Source organism: Lacerta agilis, chromosome 2 (assembly GCF_009819535.1).
Source record: "Lacerta agilis isolate rLacAgi1 chromosome 2, rLacAgi1.pri, whole genome shotgun sequence".
In the NCBI taxonomy this organism is placed as follows: Eukaryota; Metazoa; Chordata; class Lepidosauria; order Squamata; family Lacertidae; genus Lacerta; species Lacerta agilis.
Window position 1 is genome coordinate 27,021,926 of NC_046313.1, and position 26,569 is coordinate 27,048,494.

The 26,569-nt window shown below is 43.5% G+C and overlaps 1 protein-coding gene across 1 annotated transcript; it reads right to left on the reverse strand.

Annotated features, from left to right (window-relative positions):
- Positions 1 to 202: 202 nt before the first annotated feature.
- CCDC40 (coiled-coil domain containing 40) lies at positions 203 to 26,569 on the reverse strand. The gene is made up of 22 exons (XM_033135971.1): positions 26,535 to 26,569; positions 24,599 to 24,665; positions 23,883 to 23,960; positions 23,024 to 23,155; positions 22,727 to 22,951; positions 21,653 to 21,785; positions 20,496 to 20,680; positions 19,619 to 19,702; positions 19,307 to 19,526; positions 17,887 to 18,044; positions 16,721 to 16,843; positions 15,208 to 15,329; positions 13,791 to 14,034; positions 13,489 to 13,671; positions 11,005 to 11,250; positions 9,409 to 9,622; positions 8,372 to 8,541; positions 7,964 to 8,055; positions 5,162 to 5,282; positions 4,154 to 4,342; positions 1,856 to 2,014; positions 203 to 574 (listed from the first exon to the last, which is right to left on the reverse strand). Exons 1-22 carry the CDS (start codon positions 26,552 to 26,554, stop codon positions 329 to 331), a joined length of 3,411 nt encoding a protein of 1,136 aa, XP_032991862.1. The 5' UTR covers positions 26,555 to 26,569; the 3' UTR covers positions 203 to 328.

Consider the following 26,569-nt stretch of genomic DNA (forward strand, 5'->3'; position numbering starts at 1 on the left):
CAGCACTAGGAGGGCACCACACTAGCTGCCTATGCCAGAGATTCATGACAGATTTTCTGTCCTCAGTAACCTAAGTCGACAAACAATAAATTGATCCTTAACAGGCTGCTGTTCCAGAACAGAAAGAAAAGTAAGAGCAAAAACCAAAGAGTTCAAGACTGACACGCTTCTATTTATTTATTGCCATGGTGACCATCTTTGCTCTTTCATGTTTAACTATCCACTAAATGATGAGTAACAATTGTTCCAAATCATTCTCAAAAACATTTTTATTTGTGAAATATGCAAAATCTAAAAGTTTCAGTCTTAGTTTCCCTGCCCCCTGCTACTATACTGATGGTGTACCCAGCCTATGGTTTAGGCTTTGGATGAGCAACTTCAATGCTGCCTTGTGCTGAGGATGCTCCTGCCCGATTTGATGGAGGATGATGTGGATGCTGTGAAGTCGCTCCTCCAGCTTCTGCCTTTCAATGCGGACCATTAACTCACCGCGGCAAACTGGGTTGTAGCGTCCTTCCTTCACTGACCGCAGGTGCTTCAGGCGCCCCTGGTTGGCCACAATATCTGCAAGGTTCTTAGAAAAGCAACATCAAATACGTTACAAGAAACAAAAGTCTACAGGCAAAGCAAGAGTGAACAAGGACCTCCGCAGCAGGTCCTTGAGGTTGGGAATAACTGCTTCCCAAAAATCTGTTCCTTCTGACTATCAGAGACCTAGTCCTTTAATAGACAAGGTCCCTAGAGGTCTTTAACAGACACGGCCCCCAAGTGCGAGGGACAGTGAAACAACATAGTGGGCACTGTGAGGGAGTTCCAAAAGTGAATGCTTGCATTATTATACCAAAGTCAAAACAAATTCAATACCTTGCTATGCAAATACAGTTGTCACAATACACAAAGCGCAACAGGCTGAACGATAATAACTGTGAAAATTTTACTGGTTATTTCCTATTGTAAAGGTCTAGTCCAGTATGTGCAACATATACAGTTCATATGTGCGGTGTATAATCTATGGGGCTAATTCCAATACTGCATCCTCACAGACCGTTTCTGGTTCATTTGGACACACCAGATTGCACTGGTTAGGGAAGACAAAGAAGGAGAGGCACAGTGCTGGTCACATTTATGTCTTGCATCAGGATACCGTGCAAACTAGTATGGCTGAGAGGCACTTTACATGTTCTATCGAAGCAGAGAAAGAAGAAGTACACTTGGTTCATGTTTCCTTCCCTCCTCCATCTATATAGTATCTATTAACTGATAGATATGTAAATTGGGATGAAGGGACTTTTAGAGTTAATGAGATCTAATCTGTACTGATGTTCTCCTAGGAGCAGCTATATTTGCAGTAAGGTAAATTTTAAGTGTGTGAGTGTGTGTGTGTTTAATTGGCCAGGCTGTGTGAGAAGATACACAAAACCTTGTTGGCTTTAAGAGAGACCTCTTAAGTTTTACTTGGAAAGGCATACTGTATTTTTCCGTGTTTAAGACTATATTTCCCCCCCAAATTTTTAAAGTTTAAAATTGGGGGTCGTCTTATACACGGAGTGTTTCAATTATTTATTTCTACATTTTGGCCTCAAAAAATGTCGTTGTTGTTGTTGTTCAGTCGTTCAGTCGTGTCCGACTCTTCGTGACCCTATGGACTAGAGCACGCCAGGCACACCTATCCTTCACTGCCTCTCGCAGTTTGGCCAAACTCATGTCAGGCGTCATATACATGGAAAAATATGATATATGAGGATGAACCAACCCAGCCTGAGTATTAAATGGCTGTGAACAAACAGAAAGGATACGTCCATCAGCCACTGAAGAAGCTGGAAAATGTGCTACAGAGAAGCCCTGTTCTGCTCACCTGCCGTTTCTTCTCCTGCAGATGATCCACTTCTGTCTCAAGCTTATTAAATTCCATGTTCAAGAGGGAGATGTCATTGTGCTTCTCCTGAAGTGCAGTAGCAAGGTGTACCTGGGAATTCTCAAGTTCAAAGATGGTTTGGTTGCACTCCTCAGCATGCTAAAGGGAGAGAAGAGGAAGGGAAAACATTCTATGCCTTTTAGTGCAACCCACATGCCATAGTCCTGTAAGAGACTATCTCGGGGTAGCATCATGTATTACATTTTTATTAAACAGTGGCTATTTGAAGGTAGGAAAATGCACGTACACTGTCACCAGAAGCTTTGATATGTGGGTGCAGATTGGATAGCTGATGAGAATCCATACGTCTTGCAGCAGGGTAAAATCTCACGCCACGCATAATAGGTAACGGCGCACATGCTTTCCCGTAAACATGGAATGGATGAAATGTCTCATATTTCAAGCTCTGCCTTCCCTTAGCATACAAAAGCAATGAAGATGCAGGTGCTTCCTAACTACCATCTTGCCAGCAGGAATCTGGGGGCCCTTCTATTGACAGTCTCTTAATGGGATCTGTCCAATTGTGTTGCTGTTCTAGTTCATTGCATTTTAAACCACGTTTTGAAAAGGTTCTTTGAACTGCAGAATAAAAGGCTCTAAAATTTTCTTTCTAGGTATGTCCTCTTTGGGCTTGGAGCTGGCAACTTCAGGAAGGCATTTATCAGTCTCTGGCAGCTTTCATACTAGTTGTTTTTGCCATCCTCTGTTGACTCACTTTTTATTGAGAATAAAGATGATGCATCCTGGAACTGATTAAGGACTGATTAAAGTTTTAGAAGCTACTCATCAGTAATGCTGCTGCCATACTGGACAGGGAGCAATAAGAAGGCAGAAGCACAAAGGGGAGCTTCTAATTAAAGCTGCGGGAGGGTTTTGTTTGTTTTTGCTGAACAGGACTCTAGATATGAATGCTGCGTGTTGCGTTCGTCACGGGTTACGAATGTGCTGAACCCAGAAGTACCAGAACAGGTTACTTCTGGGTTCGGTGGTTTGTGTATGCGCAGAAGCGTCGAATCGCGCTTTGCGCATGTGCAGAAGCACCGAATTGCGTCACACACATGCACAGATGTGGCACTTCAGGTTGCGCGCTGCTCGTGTTGCGAACGGGGCTCCAGAATGGATCCCGTTCGCAACCAGAGGTATGACTGTATACGCTAAAGAAATATATTTGTCATGGGCACTGGTGGATAATACAGTACAGTATTATACTGCGTGGTGTTTCAGTTCAACTTCCAGCAGATTACAGGAAAGCAAACCTTGCTGGGAGATCCTAGTGTGGAATAAATGTATATTTCAAACTGCCTGCTGTGGACCAGGAAGGCTGTTAAATTAGATTTTGTTCCAAGATTCTGCACTTGTAGGGCAAACTTTAGGGTCTCACTGTTTTCTATTCTGCTCCCTTTATATCAACTTTGTAAGAATTGATGTTTCCTGTTCTGACTAGCATTTAATTTCAGAAGGTTAATTACTTGTGAAAGGCAAGAACAAGGCAAAGTTTATACAACATTTGAAGTGCTAATACAAGACAGTATTTAGTTTGCTGCCAGGGCAACTAATAATACAGAATGACTTGGGGATTTGGTTGTTTCAATAAAGCAATCTGTGAGATTCAGTATATGTGTATGTTAGAGCCTACAGCTGAGACTATTAATAAGCTATATAATGCCATCTTCCTACTGTTCTTAATGAAGAGCTGCAGCTGTTAACATGAGCAGAGATGGGAGAATGTGATCAAGTAAGACTAGCTAGTGCTGCTATCCTTTGCAAGTGGGCTGAAGATGCTACATCTCAAGTCTCTTTTGGATTTGGGAAGACCCTGGCTGCTTCTTTGTAGAGTTGCTGTTCCTACCTAAGCCTAATTCCTCATGAACAGGAGCCCAACAGTATCTCATATTAAGTTCAGGGGCCCACTAGAGAAATGGCAGACCATGGTAGCAGCCATGCAGAGGGATGTTTTGAGATGTTTGTCCAGATAAAGACAAGGGACATTACAAGGCTGGCACCTTTTTAATAAGACACTAACTTCGATGCTAGGAAGTCTGGAATCAGAACACTAACTAGGAAAAGGACACAGGGTAAGATGGAAACTAAAAATGAGCTGGTGAGATAAGAGTCTGATTTTTTAAATATACTTTGGAGCAGTTTCCTAGTAGCCTATAAAGCGCAAAAAAAGAGTGATTAGGATATCCCTTCTACATGGCCTTAGTGAGCTATTGCCATCTGTCTTTATTTCCTGACCTTCTGGGTCTCTTTGATCTTTTTCTTTAGCTCCAGCTTCTTGTAATGGAAATCACCCCTGGTGAACACTTTGCTACTCATTTTCTTCTGTGCCTCTCCACGAATCACAATGGACTCTCGGCGGGCAACCGCTGCCTCCATATGTCGCATGAGCTTCTCCTGTTGCTTCATCAGCTGCTGGTACCTTACCTACAATGCGGGAGAGAGAGAGGCAAATGTACTGGATACACCTAGAAGTCACACATGAGGCAGATGCTGCTCTTCCATGCATTGCATTTTAGCTATCAGGCAGGGCACAGCGAACACATGAGCATCAGCAGTCCTAAGGTTTGTACGACATGGGTTGCATACACGCCCTACGCATAAAGCACAGAATTTCCCCCAAAGTCCAAAGAAATGGAGCACAGTGTTGATTTGTGCATTTGGCAAAAGGCTTTAGAATGGTTACAGTTTTCAAAGAATCTCAGCTATTGGCTGGAGAATGCCATGAGCTAGGAGCTCGCGAACAACACTCCAATATGAAATGCAGGTGCCCTCTCAGTGGATGGCTGTGCCTCTGTTATCCAAGGGCTATCTGTTTTCTGCCAGTCCTTAGAAGAAGGGAAGGTTGGCAGCCAGAATGAAATTCATTAAACACACCTGAAAAACCCCCATTGATCTACTTATTAATTATCCCAATTGCGGGATCTGTGTTTCTCCTGCCAGAAACTGGTTATCCTCATTACAAGTTTTGAATCTATCTGACACAAAAAGTCACCAGGCCCCCACACATATATTATATGCACAACTTTCCTTCCTACATTGTCTTCCATCACAATAGATAACATCAGCAGAACAGGAAAGGATCACCAGAAGTCTACTGTGTAGGCAGGAGGTAATGTTGTTTAGGCTGAAATGCTCTCTGCCTTGGTGCCTTAGACTAGGCTTCCACCAGCTTGCTGAGGTTTCTGATGCTTTTGCCAGGCTAGGTGATGAGCAGATTTGTCTACCCAACCCTTTCTATGTCACCTGCATCCTGTGGATCTCTGACTTCATGGCTCGGATCTCACCCTGCCCGGTCTCTGAATCCACTGCTGCACGCATCTCTTTGGCCAGCTGTATTTTCTTCTCCCATTGCATCATCTGACATCTAAAAGGAGAAAAGGTGAGGGGGATGGAAAGGTTTTATACAGAGCACTAAAACAGTTATTTTGGCTCTGATCTGTATCTGTTTCCAAGGTAATATAAATTAGTTACAGAAAGGTCACAGAATTATACTGCTGATCTCACTAGCCAAGAGGAGCCTGGATCCTCAAGCAAACTGCACGCCGTACAAAACTCACTATCGCAACAGGCATGCTTTTGGGGGAAGTTGGGTGCAGAGAGATGTTGGTAGGAGAGATTGCATTTTCCAAGCAACTAAATTACTATTGTCTATGTCAGTGTTTTTCAACCTTTTTTGGGCAAAGGCACACTTGTTTCATGAAAAAAATCACGAGGCACACCACCATTAGAAAATGTTTAAAAAATTAACTCTGTGCCTATATTAACTATATATAAAGTAATTCTCTTGAATAGGAATCAAATAAACACAAAGAAAGTATTTTATAATTCTTGGACTTAAGAGCAGGGGTCCCCAAACTAAGACCCGGGGGCTGGATGTGGCCCAATCACCTTCTAAATGCTGCCCGCGGATGGTCCAGGAATCAGCGTGTTTTTACAGAATTGGAACCTGTCCTTTTATTTAAAATGCATCTCTGGGTTATTTGTGGGGCATAGGAATTTGTTCATATTTTTTTCAAAATATAGTCCAGCCCCAAGTAAGGTCTGAGGGACTCTAGTCTTGTACCTGAGTGACTTTTTGTGACAAAGACATGAGTGGAGAAGCTCCTGAGACATCCTGACATGATATAATTAACTGCCATGCCACACTTGAGAGCCCAGCCAATGTGGTGTTTCCCTTTTTTGTGATGATCTTGTGTACAATTCACGGCAGTGGTTGTCCACATACCTGTGCACTGCAGTGGTTGTCCACACCGTGCTGTCCCCCTGGGACCCTCACCATGGGCAGTGCCCTGGGACGCTTGACTTGCCCCCCCCCCAGCGGTGCACAGCATGTGTGCTGCTTAGGGTGCTGGAGCAGCTAGCTCCTCCTCTGGCAATTAGGCTTCCTTGGGTTTTTTTTTATTCCTCCCTCCCTGCTTTTATTTTGGGGGAGAACATAATAAAGAGCAGGATCACTTCTGGTGAAGTCTGTAAAACTTAAGAGTCTGAGCATCTCACAATAATTTATTTGGTTATAAAAACAAAAGCATGTGCTTCAAAAATATCCACTTCAGCCCCTGGTCTCCTTTAAATAATGATCTTTAAAATGACAACAGTATGATGCAACATTGAACAAATTGGGCAGGTGTGTCCAAGCATCTCAGAGCCACAGTTTTCAGTTAGGAAAATTAGTGATGTTTGTTTATAAGATTGTTAAGGCTCCAAAACTATAACGAATGACCAATGCATAAGGTTTGCACTGATGGACACAGAAAGCCCCAAGCCCCACCTCCAGCAGTGGGGCAGATCCATTGCTGCATCCAAAGTTATACTTTTGCTGGCCAGGACAAAAGGTGAGAGAATGGTTGTTGATTTGCCTGTTGCACTAGTTCAGGGCGGGTCAGAAACACAAACCAGCCGGCGAGAAGCGCCCCTCATTCCGCCCTCCAGCGAAGCCCCAGGCCAAGCCCTTCCCGAAGGGAAGCTCCGCTAAGGCAGCCTCAGAAAGCGAGCCTGCTCCTTCCTCCTGCAGACTCGGGGACGACAGGGCTCCCTTCAGAAAACCGCTGCCGCCGCTCCAGCCTCCCTCTTGCCGCCTTCAAACCTCTTCCCTCGCTTGACCACCAGAGCTGCCTCGTGCCCGCTACTTACCCGCCACGTCCCCTCAGGGCGCCGGCCGAGCAGCGCAGCCGAGCGAGGAGGTTGCGGGGGAGGCGGCGGCGGCAGCGAGACCAACTCGTCCTCCTCGCGCCGCCAAAATCTCACGCACGCGCATGCCACCAAGCGCCACCACCACACACGCCTTCGCGCCTTTATAGCACGTTGCCGGCCCCGCCCCTCACCCCGCGTTGGCCCATTTCCCAGTCACTTTAACGGGATCGCACTCCTATTGGGAAAGAAGCTGCAACCGGACTTCTTCTCCCTCCACTTAGGAGCAGCCCAAGTTCCCAAATCCGATTGGCCTCGGAACCCCACTCGCGACAAGGCGCGTGCGGAGCGCAGGACCCCTTCAGGGCCACGCCGACGGCTGAGGAGGCGGGGAACTCCGGCAGGCCGGAGGGCGCAGACGATTGGCTGGCGGGAGGGCGAAGGAAGGAGGGAGGCACTTTTGAGGCAGCCGGCGTCTCTTTTCGGCTCTGTGTACAAACGCACGGGCTGACCCTGATTAGCTGAAGGAAGGCAACAACAACGGCCGGGACGTTTTTCCCACGGCACACCAGGCAACATCTCGCGGCACACTAGTGTGCCGCGGAACAGTGGTTGAAAAACACTGGTCTATGTAACATGAACTCACAATGTAAGTGCTACAGGTGGATATGTGGACCTCACAAAAATACTGAGAAGAGTAGAATCGTTGCTTTAAAAGAGAAATTATCTAGAAGACCCTGGATAGTACAGTAGCAATTGTGGTGAACAAACCAATTATTCCAGGCATGAAAGCTGCTGTCTGTTCAGCTCTGAGACTGTGAGAAAAGGAAATCTGATTTACAGTCCTTATGGCTACTCTGTGACTGGTCCTTCCAAAAGACAGGGAATGCAAGTTCCATATTGCACAACAGGACTCACTCTGCCTCGAGTAGGCTGTTGAGGAGCCTCTCTTTCTCTTCTTGAAGTCGGTCCAGCTTCTCTTGCATCTCAATTGATTCTCTCTCTGCTACCTAGAGCCAGAGAGACATTATTTATGCCTTTTATCCACTTGGGAATACAATGGGCCAATAAAAAGGATAGCTTTATTTATTTATTTATTTATTTTGTGCCAGGCAAACAAGTCCCTGACTAAACGTGCATCTGAGCCCCCTTTCCCCCAATTTCATTCTTAGGTACACTGTACAATTTCTATTGCTCCACCACTCCCACAAAAAGCATTCAGGCTACTTCTCAAGAGCTGCCCCTTTCTATAGGTTCAGCAAAACAGAGCAAGAGCATCTCGGACAGACTATGCATGAGGAAATGTATCAAGAAGACAGGCAATACCTTGAGAGAGCGCACAAACTCATTCTCCATGATAGTATTGCCTTGTTGCAACCCTTCAGAATTCTCGCTGTTCTTATTGATCAATAGATGCAGTTTCACCAAGTCGTTAGCCATGTTCTTCATGTGACGCTCAGTGTCCTTCAACTCATTTTTCTCCTGCTGGATTTCATCTGAAGGGGAACAGTGGAGAGAGAACAATGCTCTAAAATATGGGGTGTGTAATTATAGTCCACTGTTGTAAATGCCATGGAGAACATGTGTGTGCATAAACTTCATGAAATATGCCATAAATATTGCTGCACAAATATAGAAACCCGTTGATGTTGCTAAATTTGTGCTGCGCTGTGATACCAGTGATTTCATCGGCACCTTTATATGCCTTGTTCACTGTGGCCAGCAGGAACACGAGAGTCTATAACTTTACAAGTCCCTTTCTTGGTAGCTGGGTGGTTGGTAATGGAGTTTTACGGGCAAAATGCCCTTTAAGAAGTTCCCTGTGAATTTCTGCCATCTGAGAATCCCAAATTCTCTCAGAAAGGAAATTCAAACCTGATGGGAGCAAAAACACAATTCTGCATTCAGAAGAATCTTCTGACTTCATGGGATTGATTAAAGATTGCTGTGAAGTACATTTCTTTGGAGATTTGGCAGCAGCAGTTATGTGAGAGCTTGACAAAAAAAATTGCTCAAGGCGATCTAAGTAAAAAGTAACTCAAACAACACACATGACCTTCCTGGAAAAGCACGCAATTACCAAATGCTATGAGACCCCAGGATAGCTAGCCAGTCACCCAAGTGACTACTGTATCTTACATTGCCAGATGCTTGAAAAGGTCTTCACTGATGTCACTGAAAGAGAGTGATGTGTCTCTCTACCTTTCCTCTCATTAGTTCTGCCTTTGGCAATCACTGACTAGCAATCACAAATAGGATTATCCCACTTTTAAACAGTCCACCTTTAAACAGACTTCAAAATCATCCAAAGCTGTGAGGAAAGATCTTATTAACAGCTCCTTATGAGGAGGACCTGCACTTACTCTCTATGCGAACTTTCTTTTGCTCCTTAATTGTGATTTCTTTCTTTAACATATCCAAGGATGCCAGCTGCTGTTCTCGCACCCCGGTAAGCTTCACTAATTCCTTCTGGCTGTTCAGCCAGTGTCTCTGTAGCTTCACCACCTCCACATCACTGTCCTCAATCTGTTTGGAGAGCTTCTTGATTTCAATTTCCAGTGGCCCCAACTCTTGTCCCTGGAATCAGGATCACATGAATGTTTTTTGGGGGGGGGGGTTGCGGCACGTTGCTTTCGCAGGGCTAACATGCCACTTCAGCTGCTTATACATATCACAGCAATGTTGGAAACATATGACTTGGCGGCTAATGCTTCTAAGTGCACAGAATAACAATGCATGCATAACAACGAATATAGTGGGACCTCAGATGACCAGGTGGTTCACCCACTTAAGCAATTTCTCATTCTAAATTTTTCATCACCCATGTTCTATGCCTTGAGACCCTATATACAAAACACAAAGTAATAGCACAATGACACATATGATTAAAGTGTCAGACTAGGACAGGAAAGACCTGGATTCAAATTCCCACTCAGCCATGAAACATACTGGGTAACCATAGATAGACCGTTCATTACATCTCAGCCTAGCCTACTTCACAGGGCTGTAGTGAGGATAAAATTATTGGGGTCGGGGCACACTCCATGTGTACTGTCTTGAGGTCCTTGGAAGAAAGTTTGGATATTATAAATTATTATTGTTACTATTAATAATAACAAAATTTTGAAATGAAAAAGATCAGGATCTAGAGATTTTGCATAACTAGCTCTGATCTTTGAGCAGACCTTTGGATTTGTGTTTCTAGAGCAGCAGTCCACCATGCCACAGATTGTGGAAAAGACTGTGAAACTTCTCAACTGCAGTCCATGTTGTGGTACAGAGATGTACAAAAATACATAAAAGGCACCATATCCCCTCAAGCATCACAAGTCCTTGGGTGCTTCTAAAAGGCTCTTTGTACTGAGCTAAAGAATCCCGTGGTACCGCGGAGAAAAACTGGTTTTCCTGTGGCATGAGTACAGCAAGCTAGCTCACCATGCAGTGGATCTAGAATTACTGGATGTGCAGAGCTAATACCTTTCTCACTTCAGAGCAATGTATGGCTTAGATTCAGCCTCTCATTTTCACTGTGAGAGAGGGCACTGGAAACTTTTGCACGTTCTGATCAGCAGACAAGACTGATAAAAAAAGATCACATAACCACATGTTTTATGCTATTACACTATTAACGAAGAAGTAGCTCCTCTAGATTTTTCTTATTAGATACGTTGGCTGAGTTTAAGGGTATAACAGGTCCCCTAATGCGCTGGAGTTTTATTATCATACCATTTCCCCTTTGGAAGCCCCCACTAATCCCCAAACTGCTTTTAAAATCCCTGCTACTTTAAAGCGTGGCCTGTGGTGCATCACAAAGAGTGGCTGAAGACATACAACACACAGCCTAATGAATCTTGGAGTGAATGGCAGCCAAAAACTTTGAATCCAAATGCCAGAAATGAGATGTCATATTCCAGTGAGGAGGCTCAGATTTCAAATTGTGAAAGTCATAAGGCACATACCCCCAGCTGAGATAAGATCATTTCCAATTTCTTGTTGTACAGGTTGATGACCCCCTGTTTGCGCCCAATCAGGAGGATTCGCTTCGCAATTTCAATCTCACTATGATTGATTTGGTCGTTCAAAGCATCCATTTCCTTGTCCACTTCCGAGAGTTTCTTTTCAAGCATATTTAGCTTGCATTGGGTGTTTGTTAGATCCAGTGCGGTTTGGGCCATGTCATTTTCTGCATTAGCAATCACCATCTCCTATAGGTAGCAAGGGGGGAAAGGGAAGGGGAAATTGATTCAGTATTATAAGCAAGCCTCTGATACTGACATAGAAAGTCTAGTTCTAGAGTAAGTTGGCTAAAGGATGATAGAATTCAGTGCTGGTCTGCTGCTTAGCATGAATCAGCCTGTGAGTCTCATTACCATCAGTTGTCAAATGAGTTTAGGTGCTTGCACAAACAGCATCTTTCACCGGGCAGACTCCAACAGGGCACAAGTGGATTTTACCTTTCTCTCCTTCCTGCTGCAAATCTCCACATCCCCCCACAATCCATTCCAGAAGGTCCTCCAGTGTTCTGGAGCAAATTTTGAGGATGCCAGGGAGGAGAGGGAGATAAAGTCAAACTGTGAGCAGAATCCCATTCTGCTCATGCACAATGCTGGGTATAGCCCTGTCTACTACTCTCACTGATGTCTTCTCAATTGTTTGGGAGTGTGTGATAGACCTTTTTTCTTAATGCATTGCAGTAGCCAATATTTTACTTACTTATAAAACATATGCTGTTGTTTTTTTTCTACATAAGCACACCAGTGACTTTCAAATATGAAGCAGGCTACAGTAATAAAAAAAAAACTCCAGCAACAGATAACAAACAAAATTATTAATCAAGTGTACATAAAACAGCAGGAAGGACAGTTGGTCAAAACAGTTACAATTCCTAGCTAAACCTAATCAATATTAAAAGTTCAGGCAAATGTGAATTAAGTACAACTGACATGCTTTGGTGGCAAAAGTTAGAGGATAACATTTTATATCTTAGGAGAAGGCTTGAAACTTCTATTGCCATTTAATAGGAACTCAGGGGAAGCTTGTGAATTTTCCAAAGCCTAATAATGAACCACTATTGCCAAGAGTAAATGACAGAAAATGGATCAAGCCTTGCAAGTATTTTTTCACTGAAACGTGTGCTACTTGCTACTATTTACTACCACACCAGCTTTTCAGTATACCACCAGCTGGACCCAACCTGAGGTCTTCTTTATCCAGGGCCATTGAAGACAGACATTGTAGAGCTAGCAGCCACTAGCAGTTGGAAGGTAGGTTGTGGGAACTATGGATTAGCATCTAAAATGCTCTCCTCTAAACAATTCCAGCAGCTAACATGCACACAGTTTCTTAAAGCTTCATCAGGTCCTAACAGAAACTGCAGCATTTGCAAAGGTTCTTTCATAGCATAGAAACTACGGAGGTGTGTATCTCTCTGCCATGATCAGAATACTGGGGTGTGGCTTTTTTTTAAATGGAAGATTTAGCAATTAGCTTTAGTTTAAAAAGCACAGATGGAATAAGCTAGAAAAACAGGCTATGGCAACACAACTCAAAATGCAAGAACCAAAAAGATTAGATTCAAACATCATGCCTTCTCCTCTCTCCACCACACACCCATGTACTTGCATTATAGCTTCTGGTGGATTTTAACTGTAAGTAATGTGAGAGCTAAACTAGGGAATGTTTATACTAAAGAAACAATATCATACTGAGCTAAGGTTCCTAACACATTCCCAATACAGGCTGTTCATAAATCTCCAAGTCCAGCTTTGCACCATTTGCCAGTGATTCTTGGTTACTGTGCCCAGACCAGTTCTTAAGAGGAATAAATTCTTACACAGTTTATATCTGTCTCCATAACTAGGTTGTGCAAGAACTGTTGTACAAGAAGGCAGCAATGCTATTCCAGTTGTATTCTCTTTGCATGAATCATCCTTTATCTACAGCCTCATTAGATTGCCTTGAACGTCAGCTAAACATGCCATCAGTTGGAGGTGAATTGCAGATGGGATAGCTTTCACTGCATAATAAACACTTACTATGCCCATAAGTGCGCTTTATGCGTAATATTTTAAAAAGCGTAATCACTGGAAATCTGCACATCTCCGTCCCTCATTAAGAAAGGAAAGAGGTGTGCTTGAAGTTTGGCACCATTTCCTCGCAACACTGGGTCCTTGTGGTCTGATGGTTTAAACTCACAGCAGGCATCCAGAACTGAACCAGGGAAGGATTTTTAAAAATAGGTCTAACATTGCTGGTTCATTCTTTCTGAGTCTCCATAAAAGAAAACAAATGTGGAAATACTATGCTTAAGAACACAATTTTTAAAATCTTTATTTGGTATGGCGAGATTTATTATAAAATATTATTCAGTTTGAAAACATTGTGAATATACAAAGGGGGAGGAAACCCTGTGCTCTCCATGCAACCTTCAGTGCTGTACATACCAAAGCCATCAATTTGTTCTGCAGCTTGATGCCCAGCTGTAAAAAGTATTTTGCTGTTTTGTTGGACATCAGCTGGTCTTGCAGCTTGCCCACGATCTCGTTCTCCAGTTCTTGCTTGTTTTGCGAACCTTTCTCTAGCTCTCGGCGAATGAGAACCAATTCATTCGTGCGAGCAGCTCGATCCTTGATAGGAAAGATACAGGAATGTTAAACACACACATACACGTGATTGTGAACAGAGCATAGGTTTTTGTGACTTACTAGAGTAAATGAGGTAGCAATGCCTGGCCCCATGATCTCACCAAATTGGCCCGATTGAGGGCTTGCTCTGTTTCTTGAAGCGTACGGGTGTAGGTACCAAATTCCACTTTCATGGCATCCTGTTTGGCCACGCTCTGGGCTATCAGCTTCCTGCTTGTGTTGGCATCGTTCTCTGAACGGTTCAAGATAGCAGCCAACAGCTCATTCCTTTCCTCCTCCTTGATGATGGACTTCTTGTAAACTTCAATCTCAATCTCCAACGACTTCAGCTTGTGCCTGGAATCTCTGCAGGAGCAGAAAAAGAAAGATACAGGGCTAGATGACATCAGTGCCTGCTGCCAAATGAACTGTGAGAGAAATATGAGAGGATTGCAATAGCTCTTTCAATCTCAGCGGTCGCCTATCTTCCTTACTTTCAAGTATGGACCTTGATTTCTCTTTGCAAGATAAAAAAAAAGACAGGTGTTACTTCTTTGTTATTGGAAATACAGACAAAAGTAATCCAACAGGAGCATGGGGGTGTGGGTTTGAGCCCCACGTTGGGCAAAAATATTCCTGCAGTGAAGATCCTCCTGGTCCCTTCCAACCACTCTATGATTCTAACATCTGGAGGGCACCCTGTTGGCTGCCCCTCATTCAGATGGCTTTCCTAACCCATGAGCACCAAACTGCAGTGCATTATTGCTAGGAAATGCGATTCCTCCTCCCGCCCACCCCAAAAAGTCAGTGCTGTTCTCACTAATAATAATCACCATGTGGAAAGCAGCTTCAAAAATGTCACAAATCCATGTCAAAATTCTCAAAAACTACAAACTCTGAAGCCATTTAGATACAAAAGTTGCAAATCTGCAATAAACGCACGAAGCATGCCATTTGGCTCCCACTTAAAGTTTCTGTGAGAAACCATTGTCTCACACTGTATCCCTCTTAGCACGTTAGCAAAGGGCACTATCATGCAGCAGCTGGATAATTTTTCAGCTTTGGCAAGGTCCAGATCCTAGATAAAGAAAGAAACCAAGTAACTAACCGCCTAGCTTAGATACATGAAGTTCCAAGATAGAACTGGATCCAAACATAAAATGTTAAGGTAGGAACAGGAGGATAAAAACATTTCTCTTTCCTCCCTTAGGCAGATATTAAGAGGAAAGCAGACAGCTGCCAACAACTCTCTTGTCAGCAGAACTCCAAGAAGATCAGATGGAGAGGCAAAACGTGGGTATCTGTTTACAGACCAGGGAATTGCGTTCACAGTTTTTAGTGACTGGCACACATTTGAGCAAAGAGATAAAGCAAGAATGAACATTTCCTTTTGGAATAGTTGCCATCCTAGGTAAGTTCTGAGCGCCATTGGGAATTATGGTGATCTCCATCTAACCCAAAAGCAACAATAGCCAAGTGTTGTTGTTGTTTTAGAAATAATATCCACCCAAAGAATCTCTGCTTCTTCACTGCGGTTACCTTAGAGCTTCCTGCATAGCAGCGTAGGCCTCATCACGGCGCTTCATTGCAGTCAAACTGACAGTCCATTGATGCAGAAGCTGCTTTTTCTCCAGGTGAATAGCTTGTATTTCTATACTTGCCTGCAAAGACACTGTGGTGAAATACTACAACACTGCGCAGACAAATGGGAATCAAATCCTATCTCTGCTAATCACCGCCTCCTCCTTTTCTACACTGCCCAATACCAAGGTTATAAATTCTGGCCCTTAACTCTCATCTCCTTGGTTCTTTCTTCTTCTTCTTCACATGTGAGAAGAAGCTGAACTGAAAACTGAGTGTACAAAAATTGAGTTGGAAATCGGAAACTTGTATGAAAAGTTTGGAGGACTTAAAAAGGTCTATGGAACCCTAAATTGCCGTGCTGACTAGTGCTATGTGGAGGAGACTGAGAGGCAAATGACACATTACACACAACAGCTGGTAGGGGAAAGGATAAGTGCCTCCCTTTTCCTGCCCTGAAATTCTTCCACTCAAAATTATATCCTCCCAAAACTGTTCTTTTAATCATCCAGTTTATACACCTTGAGTTATCTTCATAATATAGACAGAAGAAGATAACATATACAATTTTAATAAGCCATAATAAAGTGGCCAATGCCATCTCAAAACACTATACATAAAAGAGGTCCATTTTGTGCAATAAAGAAAACCCACGAGGAACACCAAATGATTTATTCATAATTCAAGGAATTTGATCTTTCCCAAATGATTGTTGCTGAGGAGATGAGTTCTTAACTTGCCCAAAACTGTGGATCGATTCTTTAAAAAATGGCTAAAAGGTCTTCCTTTACATGGGTTGTAACCTGTAGTTTGCCCCAGAGTATTATGAGTTAATGTATCTGTCTATGTATCAAACACTTCCACACGGATACATACATGTTTTAAACCTTATAATGGAAAGAATGGTATAAATGCATTAAATCAGTTAAAATATTGTCATATAATTTAATTGGTATATAATTTATGTAATTTACATCAGGGTGTGTGTGCAAAGAAGAAAAGGCACCCTCTTGGGTGAGGGGGGTGCTTCAGGTTGGTGGTGGCAATCCTGCAGGTGTGTGTTTACCTGCATGATGTAGCTGCTGCTAACCTGGAGCTGCCTTGCCCGCCCCACTTCTGTCCCAGTCAGACAGAGGGCCCTTCAGAAGCACTTGATCAATGTGGGAATCACTGGCTCTCCCTGAGGAGTTTAAACAGTGCAGTCCTGTGTGTGTCTCCTCGAGAGTAACTTCCTACGAGTTCAATGGGACTTGCAATAGGATTGTAGCCTTGAGCAACTTCATACTTCAGCAAAGAAGTAAAATGAAAAAGGTAAATAAAGCAATAGGTTTGATTATATCTCAAACTATCAATCTAATAAAACATTTTGTTTGGAAGATGGGCTGGTTAAGTTCGCCAATGCAACATGTGCATGTCCTTGGTTGGAAACTTCCCCTTTCATGAAAATTTCTTAGCCACAGAAAGACATTACCTCTCCCACTTCTTGTCGTGTGATTCTGGTGTCTTCGGCCTGGGCCATATGTTGGGCTTCATACAGAGCAATCTGCTCCTGTAGCTCATCCACTCTCGTCACAAGGCGGTCCACGTGAAGGTCCTGTGAAATCAGACAACTTCAGGCTAGCGGTGGCAGCTTTGTCTCTGCTCTCTCTATGCACTCTCAGAAAAAGAAATGGGCCCAGTTTGCTAATTTGCTGGGAACTTTCTGGGAGCATTCAAAAATGATGTCGTCCAGTTGCAGTCTGCAACCCACACTACCACCCTAGGATTCTTTATCACCCTGTTCAGCTGCTTGTACACATACAACCTAAGTAAAGATGGTGGAAGAAGGACTCATAGCCTTCCAGATGTTGTTGGATTCCAACTCCCACCAGCCCCAGCAAACATCATCAATGTCAGACATTATACCAATCCAACATCATCTGGAGGGCCATACATTCCCCATTCCCAGTGCAGATCAAGAGTGGTGAACCATTATCAGTCTGAGGGCAACCTTCCGGGGACCACATGCCAATAGCTGGGGAGCCTAGGCCAAAGGTGGACATGATGAGAGGCAAGAGTGGGCAGAACAACAGATGTCACTCTCACCATTGTACAAGAGACTATATTCCAGCCATGGAAAAGTCAGAGGTTTCTAGACACACACTGACATGCTTCATTCACCATCCATGAAATCATACATTCCAGCCAGGCAAAAGAAGCCAAGGAGGACATGGAGCAGGGATGGTGAAGCATGTGGCCTTGGAGAAAAGGTGTGACCTGGGAAGAGTCACCAGAACCAGACAAAAAGGACCCCATTTGGCAGTTGGGCCTGCAGTTCCCCACTCCCAGTTAGATACATCACAAGACTGTTGAGGCAGAGGTTGGAGCTCATTCATATCATGACATCTGTTGGAGGCTGGCCAAACAAGTGACCATGGAAGTGCAGATCAAATGAAAATTAGATGGTCCACTAAAGGAAGTCTTGAGGAAGACTTATGTGGAGATGCAAGTGGAAGGAATGCTGTTCCGGGAAAGAGGGCATCGTGGCGGATGGGAGGAGACAAAGGGGCCAACAGGAGATCAGCTTTGGCAGGATACATAAAGCAAATTACCAGTACATTCATGGTTAGGAGTTAGAGAGGATCAACCGCTAGGTACCTGTTTTTTCTTTTCCACCTCTGCTCGCATCCTGTCCACTTCAGCCTTCTTCACCGTTCTCTTCATCACAGCAATATCATCGCGAACATCTTGGTCCATGTTCTGCATGTAGAACAGGCGCAGGGACAGACTTTCCATTTCTGTCTGCATGGCCGAAACTAAGAAAACCGGAATGCATATATATATATATATCCATACCCTGTGCCAAAACTGTGATTAAGAGTATATGAAGGGGAAAGCGACAAACCACGTAAACTAGATGGCTTTCTCTAAAGTGAAAGGATGTCAGGCCTGGAACTCACAGGCAGCCCAACTGTGATCTACTTGATCATATCTCTAGAGCAGGAGTTGCCAATATAGCACCCATGGGCACACCTTTTCTGACACCTTTCACTTCTGAAATTAGGCCTGAAATAATAACAGGTTGTGGTGTGTGTGGTTGATTGCAGAGTGTGGGTGGGTGCACATGACAGTTTCTCTGATTTCCAGATGTGCCTATGACCCCCTGAATGTTAGTGATTCCTAATCTAGAGGCATGTGTATACGATACTAAAAAATATCCAGATTACCTACCAAGGAAATGTTTTCTTCCACCCCAAAACTGGAATACTATGGCCTCAGTAAATCATGTAAATTAATCACATGCATTAATCTTGTTTTGCATCTTTTAGTCTCCTTCTCTAGCCAGAAGAAAAGAACCAGGAGCATTTCATAAAGCCAACCCTTAGCCCCAGCTTTGTATTCAGCAACTCATCTGATAGCTGTAGGTGACAACAAATTCCACATAAATCAGTGGAAGAAGAGGCAATCTGGAGGAGCAATCTGGAGCAATCCATTCCTCCTATTTAAAAAGGCCTATTTAAAAGGTTGCTTTGTCCACCAAAAGTGCTGCTTATCTCTCTTTGGCTTTTGTTGTACAGTATGTGTGTTTTTATATATGTGTGTGTGTGTAGATATATGTGTATGTATATGTATATGTATATATATATATGTGTGTGTGTGTGTATCTATATAGTCATAAAGTTAGAATGAAAACTGAAAATAGAAGTTGGGATTCTCAGAATGCTGAATTTTATGTCCAGTATCAGCTTCTGACTTTGCAGTACAGAATACACATACTCTCCGGAATATCACTTTTTACATTGGCCTCTTGTTTATGCTGATGAATAGAGCAACTATAAACACAATGAAAGAAAATTCAACCTGTGATTCTACTGACCACCAACTATGTCTGCATGCAATTGATCCAACAATCGTACTATAATTTAGGAGTCTGATAGAAGGAGGCAAAACTAGTTAGGTTGCTGAAATATTCGTAGCCCCTGAATACTGGAGCTAACACTTGCAAAGTAAGCATGTGATACGTTTAATTTCACCATACGAAAAGGGTGAGGGACAACCAAGCAGCAAAGGAGGTCACCTTTTTTACGCTCACTCTCAGTGCCCTGGCATGTATTCTTGTACATGCCCCTGAGGTCTTGCAACTCTTCCTCTAACTGCCGGCGTGCCATGGCAATCTGGGCATGGTGACCATGGTTCTTCTCCAGTACCATCTGCAGCTGGGCCAACTGCTGCTGGACCCCATACAAGATCACACCGAGTTCTTCCCTCTCAGTCTTTGCAGTCTTTACACCTGCTGTCTGCAATCAGGGGAGGGACAAAGTGACCATGCACACTCCAGTGTGGATGGACAAAAAAGAAGAGACAGAAATTTGAAGCAAAGATACTGTACCAATTCCCGAAACTCTTCAGTCAGCTTTCCTATCTGTTTATTGAGGTAGTTCTTGAGAGCAGTTTGGAATCTTTTCATCAAGGGCTATAGAAAGAAGCAAGAGCAAGTTAATATATCATCCAAGGGATCAACATTTATCTTCAACGACTGCTACAATTTCTGCTCTGGCCATATTGGGTAAATTTCAGTACAAAATGTGGGGACAACCTGATTTCATGATAAAATTTTAAAAAGAAGAAGATCACATATAGCTTTACCAAAGGTCCATGCTGGGCATCCACCCTCCCTTCCAACTTTCCACTTAGGACACACCTACAGACCTGCATTCAAGAAATGCCCCAGGCATTTATCTCATGTTAAACTACAGAATTAATGGAGGAGAATGATGTCCAAACAAAATGCTTTACGGTAATTTTGTTTGCTGACTGAATGGTTCTGTGAACAAGGAAATGAAAGGCAAAAGGGGAGGAAGCAGAGGCACAGCTGAGATTGGGTCAAGGAAGGAAGGGAAACGGGGGTCAAGGTGGGGATCTGTGATTATAGAACACAAATGGGAAAGGAAGTCATTGAGAGTAAGGGATCTTGTGTGAAAATTGGGAGGCTGGTGGGTTGAACATATTCATATATTCATGAAAAATCCCGGAGCAGCAAGGGAGAGAGAGCAAGTGTGGGGAATCTAAGAACTGGGTGGGATGGGGGATGGACATTGTTATAACTTGCAATCCTGATTTATCTTTGTGTGAGATGATCTGCTCAAAAGAGTCAGCTGCTTTGCATTTAAATATCACAAATTTCATCAATATCTTTTAGTATCTGACTTTCTGTTTTCATCCAGCTGCTGACATGACAGCTCTCTTAAGCGTCTGTCTTTTCTTACATGCTCTGGGTCCAACACAACAAGCTCAGCTTCTTCCTCTGCCTCTTCGCTACCGAGATCCCCCTCAGCAAATTGCAACACGTCCTCTTCCTGCTCTTCCATGGGCCCAAGCATACTGGGTTGCAGAGACAAAGGCTGAGAAACAGCCTCAATAGACTCAGGGAAGATGACTGTCTTAGAGGCACCTATATTTGGAGAAGAGATGAGTAGCATCAGCAACGGAAAATGGAAGGTAGCGAAGACTTCTTTACCACATGGAAGGTTTACCGTTACCTTCTTGGGGCACAGTGCTTCATGGAAAAGCAGGGTATAAATTGAACTGAACTGCAACAAAAAATCACTAAACTAAACCAACACCTCTCCAGTGTGGTGTAGTGGTTAAGAGCGGTAGACTCGTAATCTGGTGAACTGGGTTGGCGTCTCCGCTCCTCCACATGCAGCTGCTGGGTGACCTTGGGCTAGTCACACTTCTTTGAAGTCTCTCAGCCCCACTCACCTCACAGAGTGTTTGTTGTGGGGGAGGAAGGGAAAGGAGAATGTTAGCCGCTTTGAGACTCCTTCGGGTAGTGAAAAGCGGGATAGCAAATCCAAAACAACTCCTCCTCCTCCTCTCACCTGATACTACTGGGCAGCACATTATTAAGGATATTACCCCAGTTCCATTCATTTACTGCCATTTTTGTGCTATTTTACCTGGCTTTTAGTTCTCTTTCTGTTCTACTATCCTATTTGGAAGTTTGTAACTTCCTATAGATTGATCGTTGTTTCTATAACTTTATGTAAGTTGCTTTGAGTGGTGTGGCCTGAGAAGTGGTATACTAGTACTATAAACAGATGGTATTGTTATTGCCATTATCCAATCTCGGTTCTACAAAATAATTCTCTTCCATCCAATCTATTTAACGTCACCTCCATTAATCACTTTTTAAAATCCTTGTTTCTATTATGCAGATCCTTTGGATACCCGCAGCACATTCAAATGACTATGGCAGTGCTATAATGATAACAATCAGGCAGAAAACCACAGTGGGAAATACAGAAGTCGACTTAGTATTGGCATCAAACATTTCAAACGCAAGGTTTCTCCATCACCAACTGGATTCAAAACATGCTTCAGTGGCAAGCAAAGTCCTCATCAGTAGGATGGCGACTGATACCTGACAACACACGGCGTCCCAATGGCGTATCCAATCTCAGGCTGCTGGTCCCTGAAGATACAGGAGATAGCACTTGCCCACTGGGCAATCTGGAAGGTAGGCTGAATGTGTCAAACGCTTCCTGAAAGAAAGGCTACTATTAGAAGAGAGCTGCCGAAAAGGGTGTTGATGCTTAGAAAGGCTTCTCTTATACAAATTCTACTTGAATTGGTAATAGCAAAATACGAATGAAGCTACCTCACAAAGACCCTAGGAAGCAGTTTAAAGACTATAGCTGGGGTGGATGGCAGATAGCCACACACCCTTGTTGAAATCCTATGAGAGTCTGCATTAAAAAAAAAAATTACCCGTTTGATTGCAAAGTAAAGGTTGGAAACATATTGCTAGTGCAACCTCGGGAGAGTACAGCTCATATCCCCCCCCCATTACACACACACATAGAGCACTCAGCCTTTCTTCCCTAAGTCAGGATGAGGGGCTCTAAAAACCCATCTCTCCCTAGTGTTGGGATGGGCAATGAGGAAACACCTCTTCTTCTCTAAGCAGCAGGCAGAGGCCTTTATTTCCCGATCTTGGTGCTGTCCTGCTATACCAAGCAGGCAGAGGGATTTTATTTCCCCATCTCAGTGCTGAGCCCTACAGCACTGAGATTGTAAGATAAAGCTGGAGGAGGATGACAGGTCACTTCCTGTGAATTGCTGAGCTGGATTTGGCTGTGGTAAATCAACCTTGCCTTGGAAAAATAATAGTAAAAATTGACTCATGGATTTAATCAGTACTCCCCCCCCCAAAAAAATTATCCACTTCCACCCGCTCCTCCTCACATTTTATTCATTTAGACTCAATCACATTTTCAACAGGACTACTTCTTGATAGAGACCTGACATTGTATATACAACAGAATGGCCTAAATCAGATATAACACAAGACTATGGGAATAAGCCTGCTTGAGCCTAGGGCTTTAGAACTCTCCTGTCTTCCCCTAATGTGGTTTAGCAGTATTGTATCCAAATGAGGCCAACATGTCCTAAGGAAAGAAAAGCTCCTTTGTGCCACATTCAGTGTCACACTCACCTGCAAAAAGGAGGGGGTGCCACTCTCAGGAAGACCCGGTATTGGTGCGCCGGGCTCACTCATCACTCTTGAGAGTATCTCTTCCAAGATTTCCATAGGAGCAGTTCTTGCCTCTTCCTCTGCAGCCGCTGCAGGAGCACCTTCTGCCCCTTCCTCTGTAGCCACTGCAGGAGCACCTTCTGCCCCTTCCTCTGTAGCCACTGCAGGAGCACCTTCTGCCCCTTCCTCTGTGACCACCGCAAGAGCACCTCCTGCCCCTTCTTCGGTGGCTGCTGCAGGAGCACCTTCTCTCCCTTCTTCTGTAGCCACTGCAGGAGCACCTTCTGCCCCTTCCTCTGTAGCCACTGCAGGAGCACCTTCTGCCCCTTCCTCCATGGCTGCTCCAGAAGCACCTTCTGCTCCTTCCTCCATGGGATTATTTTCTTCTGGCTGCAAAAATTAGAATGAATCAACACTACCTGAACACTAGAAAATAATATGAAGGTAGTTCACGTTTCATCCTCTAGAAAGCACAGAAACTTGTTTTGATTCAGCCAAATGTTAAAGGACATGCTTAACCATCCTTTAGATTTGAGTGTGATAATTTGAGAATCCAGAGTCTAAAGACAGTTAGGAAACAAGTTAGATCTGTATTTCTCTTCACCGATTTGTAGCACGGCTTTGGCAATGACTGTGTAATGTTTATTTTCAGCGAAAGTTTAGATTTAGATTCTTTTAAAAAAAGTGAAAACTGGAACTATGTTATAAGATCTACGGGACTGGAGACAAGAGTGCAATAGCAACCTGTGTGGGGAGGTGGAGCAGCCCTCCAAACACTGATGCCACCTACCTGGATGGGGCTGGGGTAGGTTAGGGTGGTAGCAAAGTCAAGGCTACATGGGGATGTCAGCAGGGCCAACCGAGTGCTCCCACCATTGTACCTGTGCAGCCCCAAATTCACAGCCACCCTGCCCCATCCAGGTAAGCTGCAAGGATGTCAGTGGCAGTAGGGGAGCTCTGCTGCTCAACCTCATCATGTAAGCTGCTACTGCAAGAGCAACAGCAAAGCATTGATAGTGCTAGAAAAGAATCAAAATAATTTGACTACTGAATACCACAAAAAGGAAGCAGCTTTGCTCTCCTTAAACCATTTAAATTAACTGGATTGTTTTCCTACTGAAGAATCATGAATACCTACCTCTGTGGTCACCCCATCATCTTGATTTTGGCCACTTGTATCTTGCAGCTGCTCTGTCTATTCAATGTGTGTGAAACATACACATAGAGGAAAATAGCATTCTATTTATTTATTTTTATTTCCAATATTTATAGACCACTTTTCATCATAGATGGTCACAAAGCAATTTACAGAACAATCAATGAAACAACTCTTCAGTCACTTAATACGGTGTTTAAAACAAACAAAAACCACAGGTACAAAAACATAAATTCACAAATAAGCATAAAACGACATACTTGAAATGCCTGCTGGAATAGAAAGTCTATGTCAAGCAGCCAAAGTTCAACTGGGAGGGTACCTGTTGCTCTCAGCTGGGAAGCAGTTCTACGGAGTCTGACACATATGAATGCATGGCTCCTGGTGGACATTAGCCGTGGTTCTGAGTCATGGGGCACCACAAACAGAGAATCCACCCTCAGTTAATGGACTGGGATATAATGATTCAGGTGATCCTTAAGGTACCCTGGACTCAAGTTCTTAAAGGCCTTGTAAATTAATACAAATATACATATTGCAATAATCAAACTAGTGCTAGTGATTGCCTCGGTTCAAATGTGTGCAGTTCAAGTGAAACTGTGTCTTTAAAACTGTGGTTCAATTTCTATATATAACTATAATTATCCAGCACATCAAAATCCTTGCATTTATATTACCTCTTCATCTTTTGCAAGCAGCTCCTTTTTCTCATCTTCTGCAATTTCGCCATGCTCCGATCCAGCCCTTTATTTTAAATTTAGAGAAAATAAATTATTTTAATAACATTACAATCATATTTTGAAAAAGCAGTTTAGATTTTGGTGAATTTTATATTCAGGCCAGTTTGCAAGGCAGGGCACCAATACAGAATGACAACAGTAGTAATTTGCCTTTGTTTCATTTTGGCAAACCCAATTTGATATCTTAGTGCTACAGATATATACTGTACTAGGTCTTACTGTGCGATCCTATGCATGCCTACTCAGAAGTTGAGTTCAGTGGGACTTCTGTCCAAACAAGTTTATATAGGGTTGTTGTTGTTTGTTGTTTATACTCCACCTTTTTTCCTGACAAGACTCAAAGCAGCTTACAGATAAAAATAAGAAAAGGGGTGGACATTAAAAAGCAATTACACATACACACACACACACACACACACACTGTTAAAGCCATAGCAATGGTTGTAGTCCAAAAGTCCTGAAGAGTCAAGAGGTAAATGAATAATGTCATCAATATGAATGACAAATCTAAAAATAAGGAAGAGTTTTTTGTGGAAGGTGATACAGCTTCCACAAGATTCTTTGCTTCTTCTTACTGCAAGTTCCAATGATGACTTTAGCAGTAAGTTTCAGATGCAAATGTGAAGCTTGGTTGACTAGAACAGACAACAAGTTGAAAGGTGAGAGCTATGTTTTTTTAATAATGCATGTGTGCTGAATCAGTCTAAATAGGAAGCGGATGAATGGAGATTCTGGGTTCACAGGAGCAGGTGGTGCTAAAATAGGGATGGGAAATTGGGAGCTCTGGATTACAATAAAATGATGGAATAAATAAAGATAACAACAGCCCTACATTTGAGAAGAGAAAGATACAAAATGCAGTTGTTTGAGAGGCTGGAAGTTGTGAGGAACTGAGCTTTTACTGATTATATAAACAGTGGTGAAAATGGCCTTGAAACCCTAGGAAGAGAGCCGAGATGCAAAGTGTGAGGAAATATGAAGTAAGGGGACTACAAAGCTGATGACAACAACTAGAAGGTATCTGGGCTTGTGCATAGGGAGAGGCTCTTGGTCCTCCTTGAGCAAAGACCAGATGGGAGGACGAGTTACACAAAGTAATGTTTGAAATGGATATCGGGCATGGGGAAATGAGGGCCATGCAGTTCACCCCAATGCATGTCAACTCAGAAATAAATTCACCGGGACTAAGTAAGCACACATAGAATTGTAGCTGGCGGAAGGGGGCAGAGGAGAGGTTTGGGAGATCCTAGAAGCTGGTAATATGGGAGGACTGAGGAGAAAAGTAAAGGGAATCGGCGTCAGGGATCTCCCAACAAAGCGCCTTATGGTCCATTGAATAGAATGGGGTATTTGTCGACTGTTTGCAATGGGAGGTGGAATATTGAGAAATGGAGAGTGGAGCTGGTGAGTAGGGCAAACAAGGAGTGAAGCGGTGGGGGCGGCGGGAAAGCAATGGTCTGTCTTATGAGGCTCCTTTTCTTCACCCACTCCCACCAGCAACTGAAATTCCTATTCACATATATGCCCTTGAATTCTTCCTTGAATTCAAGCTTTGTGGATATACGACCACAGCCCTAGATTTGAGTAGCTGAATCGGGGCCGGTTGGGGGGGGGGTTTGCTGTTAATGAGGGCACAGCAATGTAGATCTACAACCAGAAACTCATCTTATTTTATTTTATTTTAAAAAAAAAGGAAAAGGGGGGGAGCTGTCCCCTCCCCGCAAGAGGCGAGATACTAACAGGGCTTAACTAATGCAATACACAGAAGGGAAGCAGCCTTTTCTGGGGCACCCTTTCCCCTCATCACAATGCACCCCTGTGTCTGCCCCCTCTCTAACCCAAGTGCCTTGATCCCGCTCCCTTAAGCGCTCACCGGCTGCCGCTGGGCTCCATCCTCTCCTCCGTTGC

Bases quoted from the DNA above. Each gene is read 5' to 3' on its own strand.
- CCDC40 (XM_033135971.1), bottom strand. From the start codon at position 26,554: ATGGAGCCCAGCGGCAGCCG. The intron at 23,156-23,882 runs GTAGGAAAACAA...TAATTTTTGCAG, and splicing joins TAGGTATTCATGATTCTTCA to CCAGAAGAAAATAATCCCAT. The intron at 18,045-19,306 runs GTGACCTCCTTT...CGGTTTTCTTAG, and splicing joins TGAGAGTGAGCGTAAAAAAG to TTTCGGCCATGCAGACAGAA.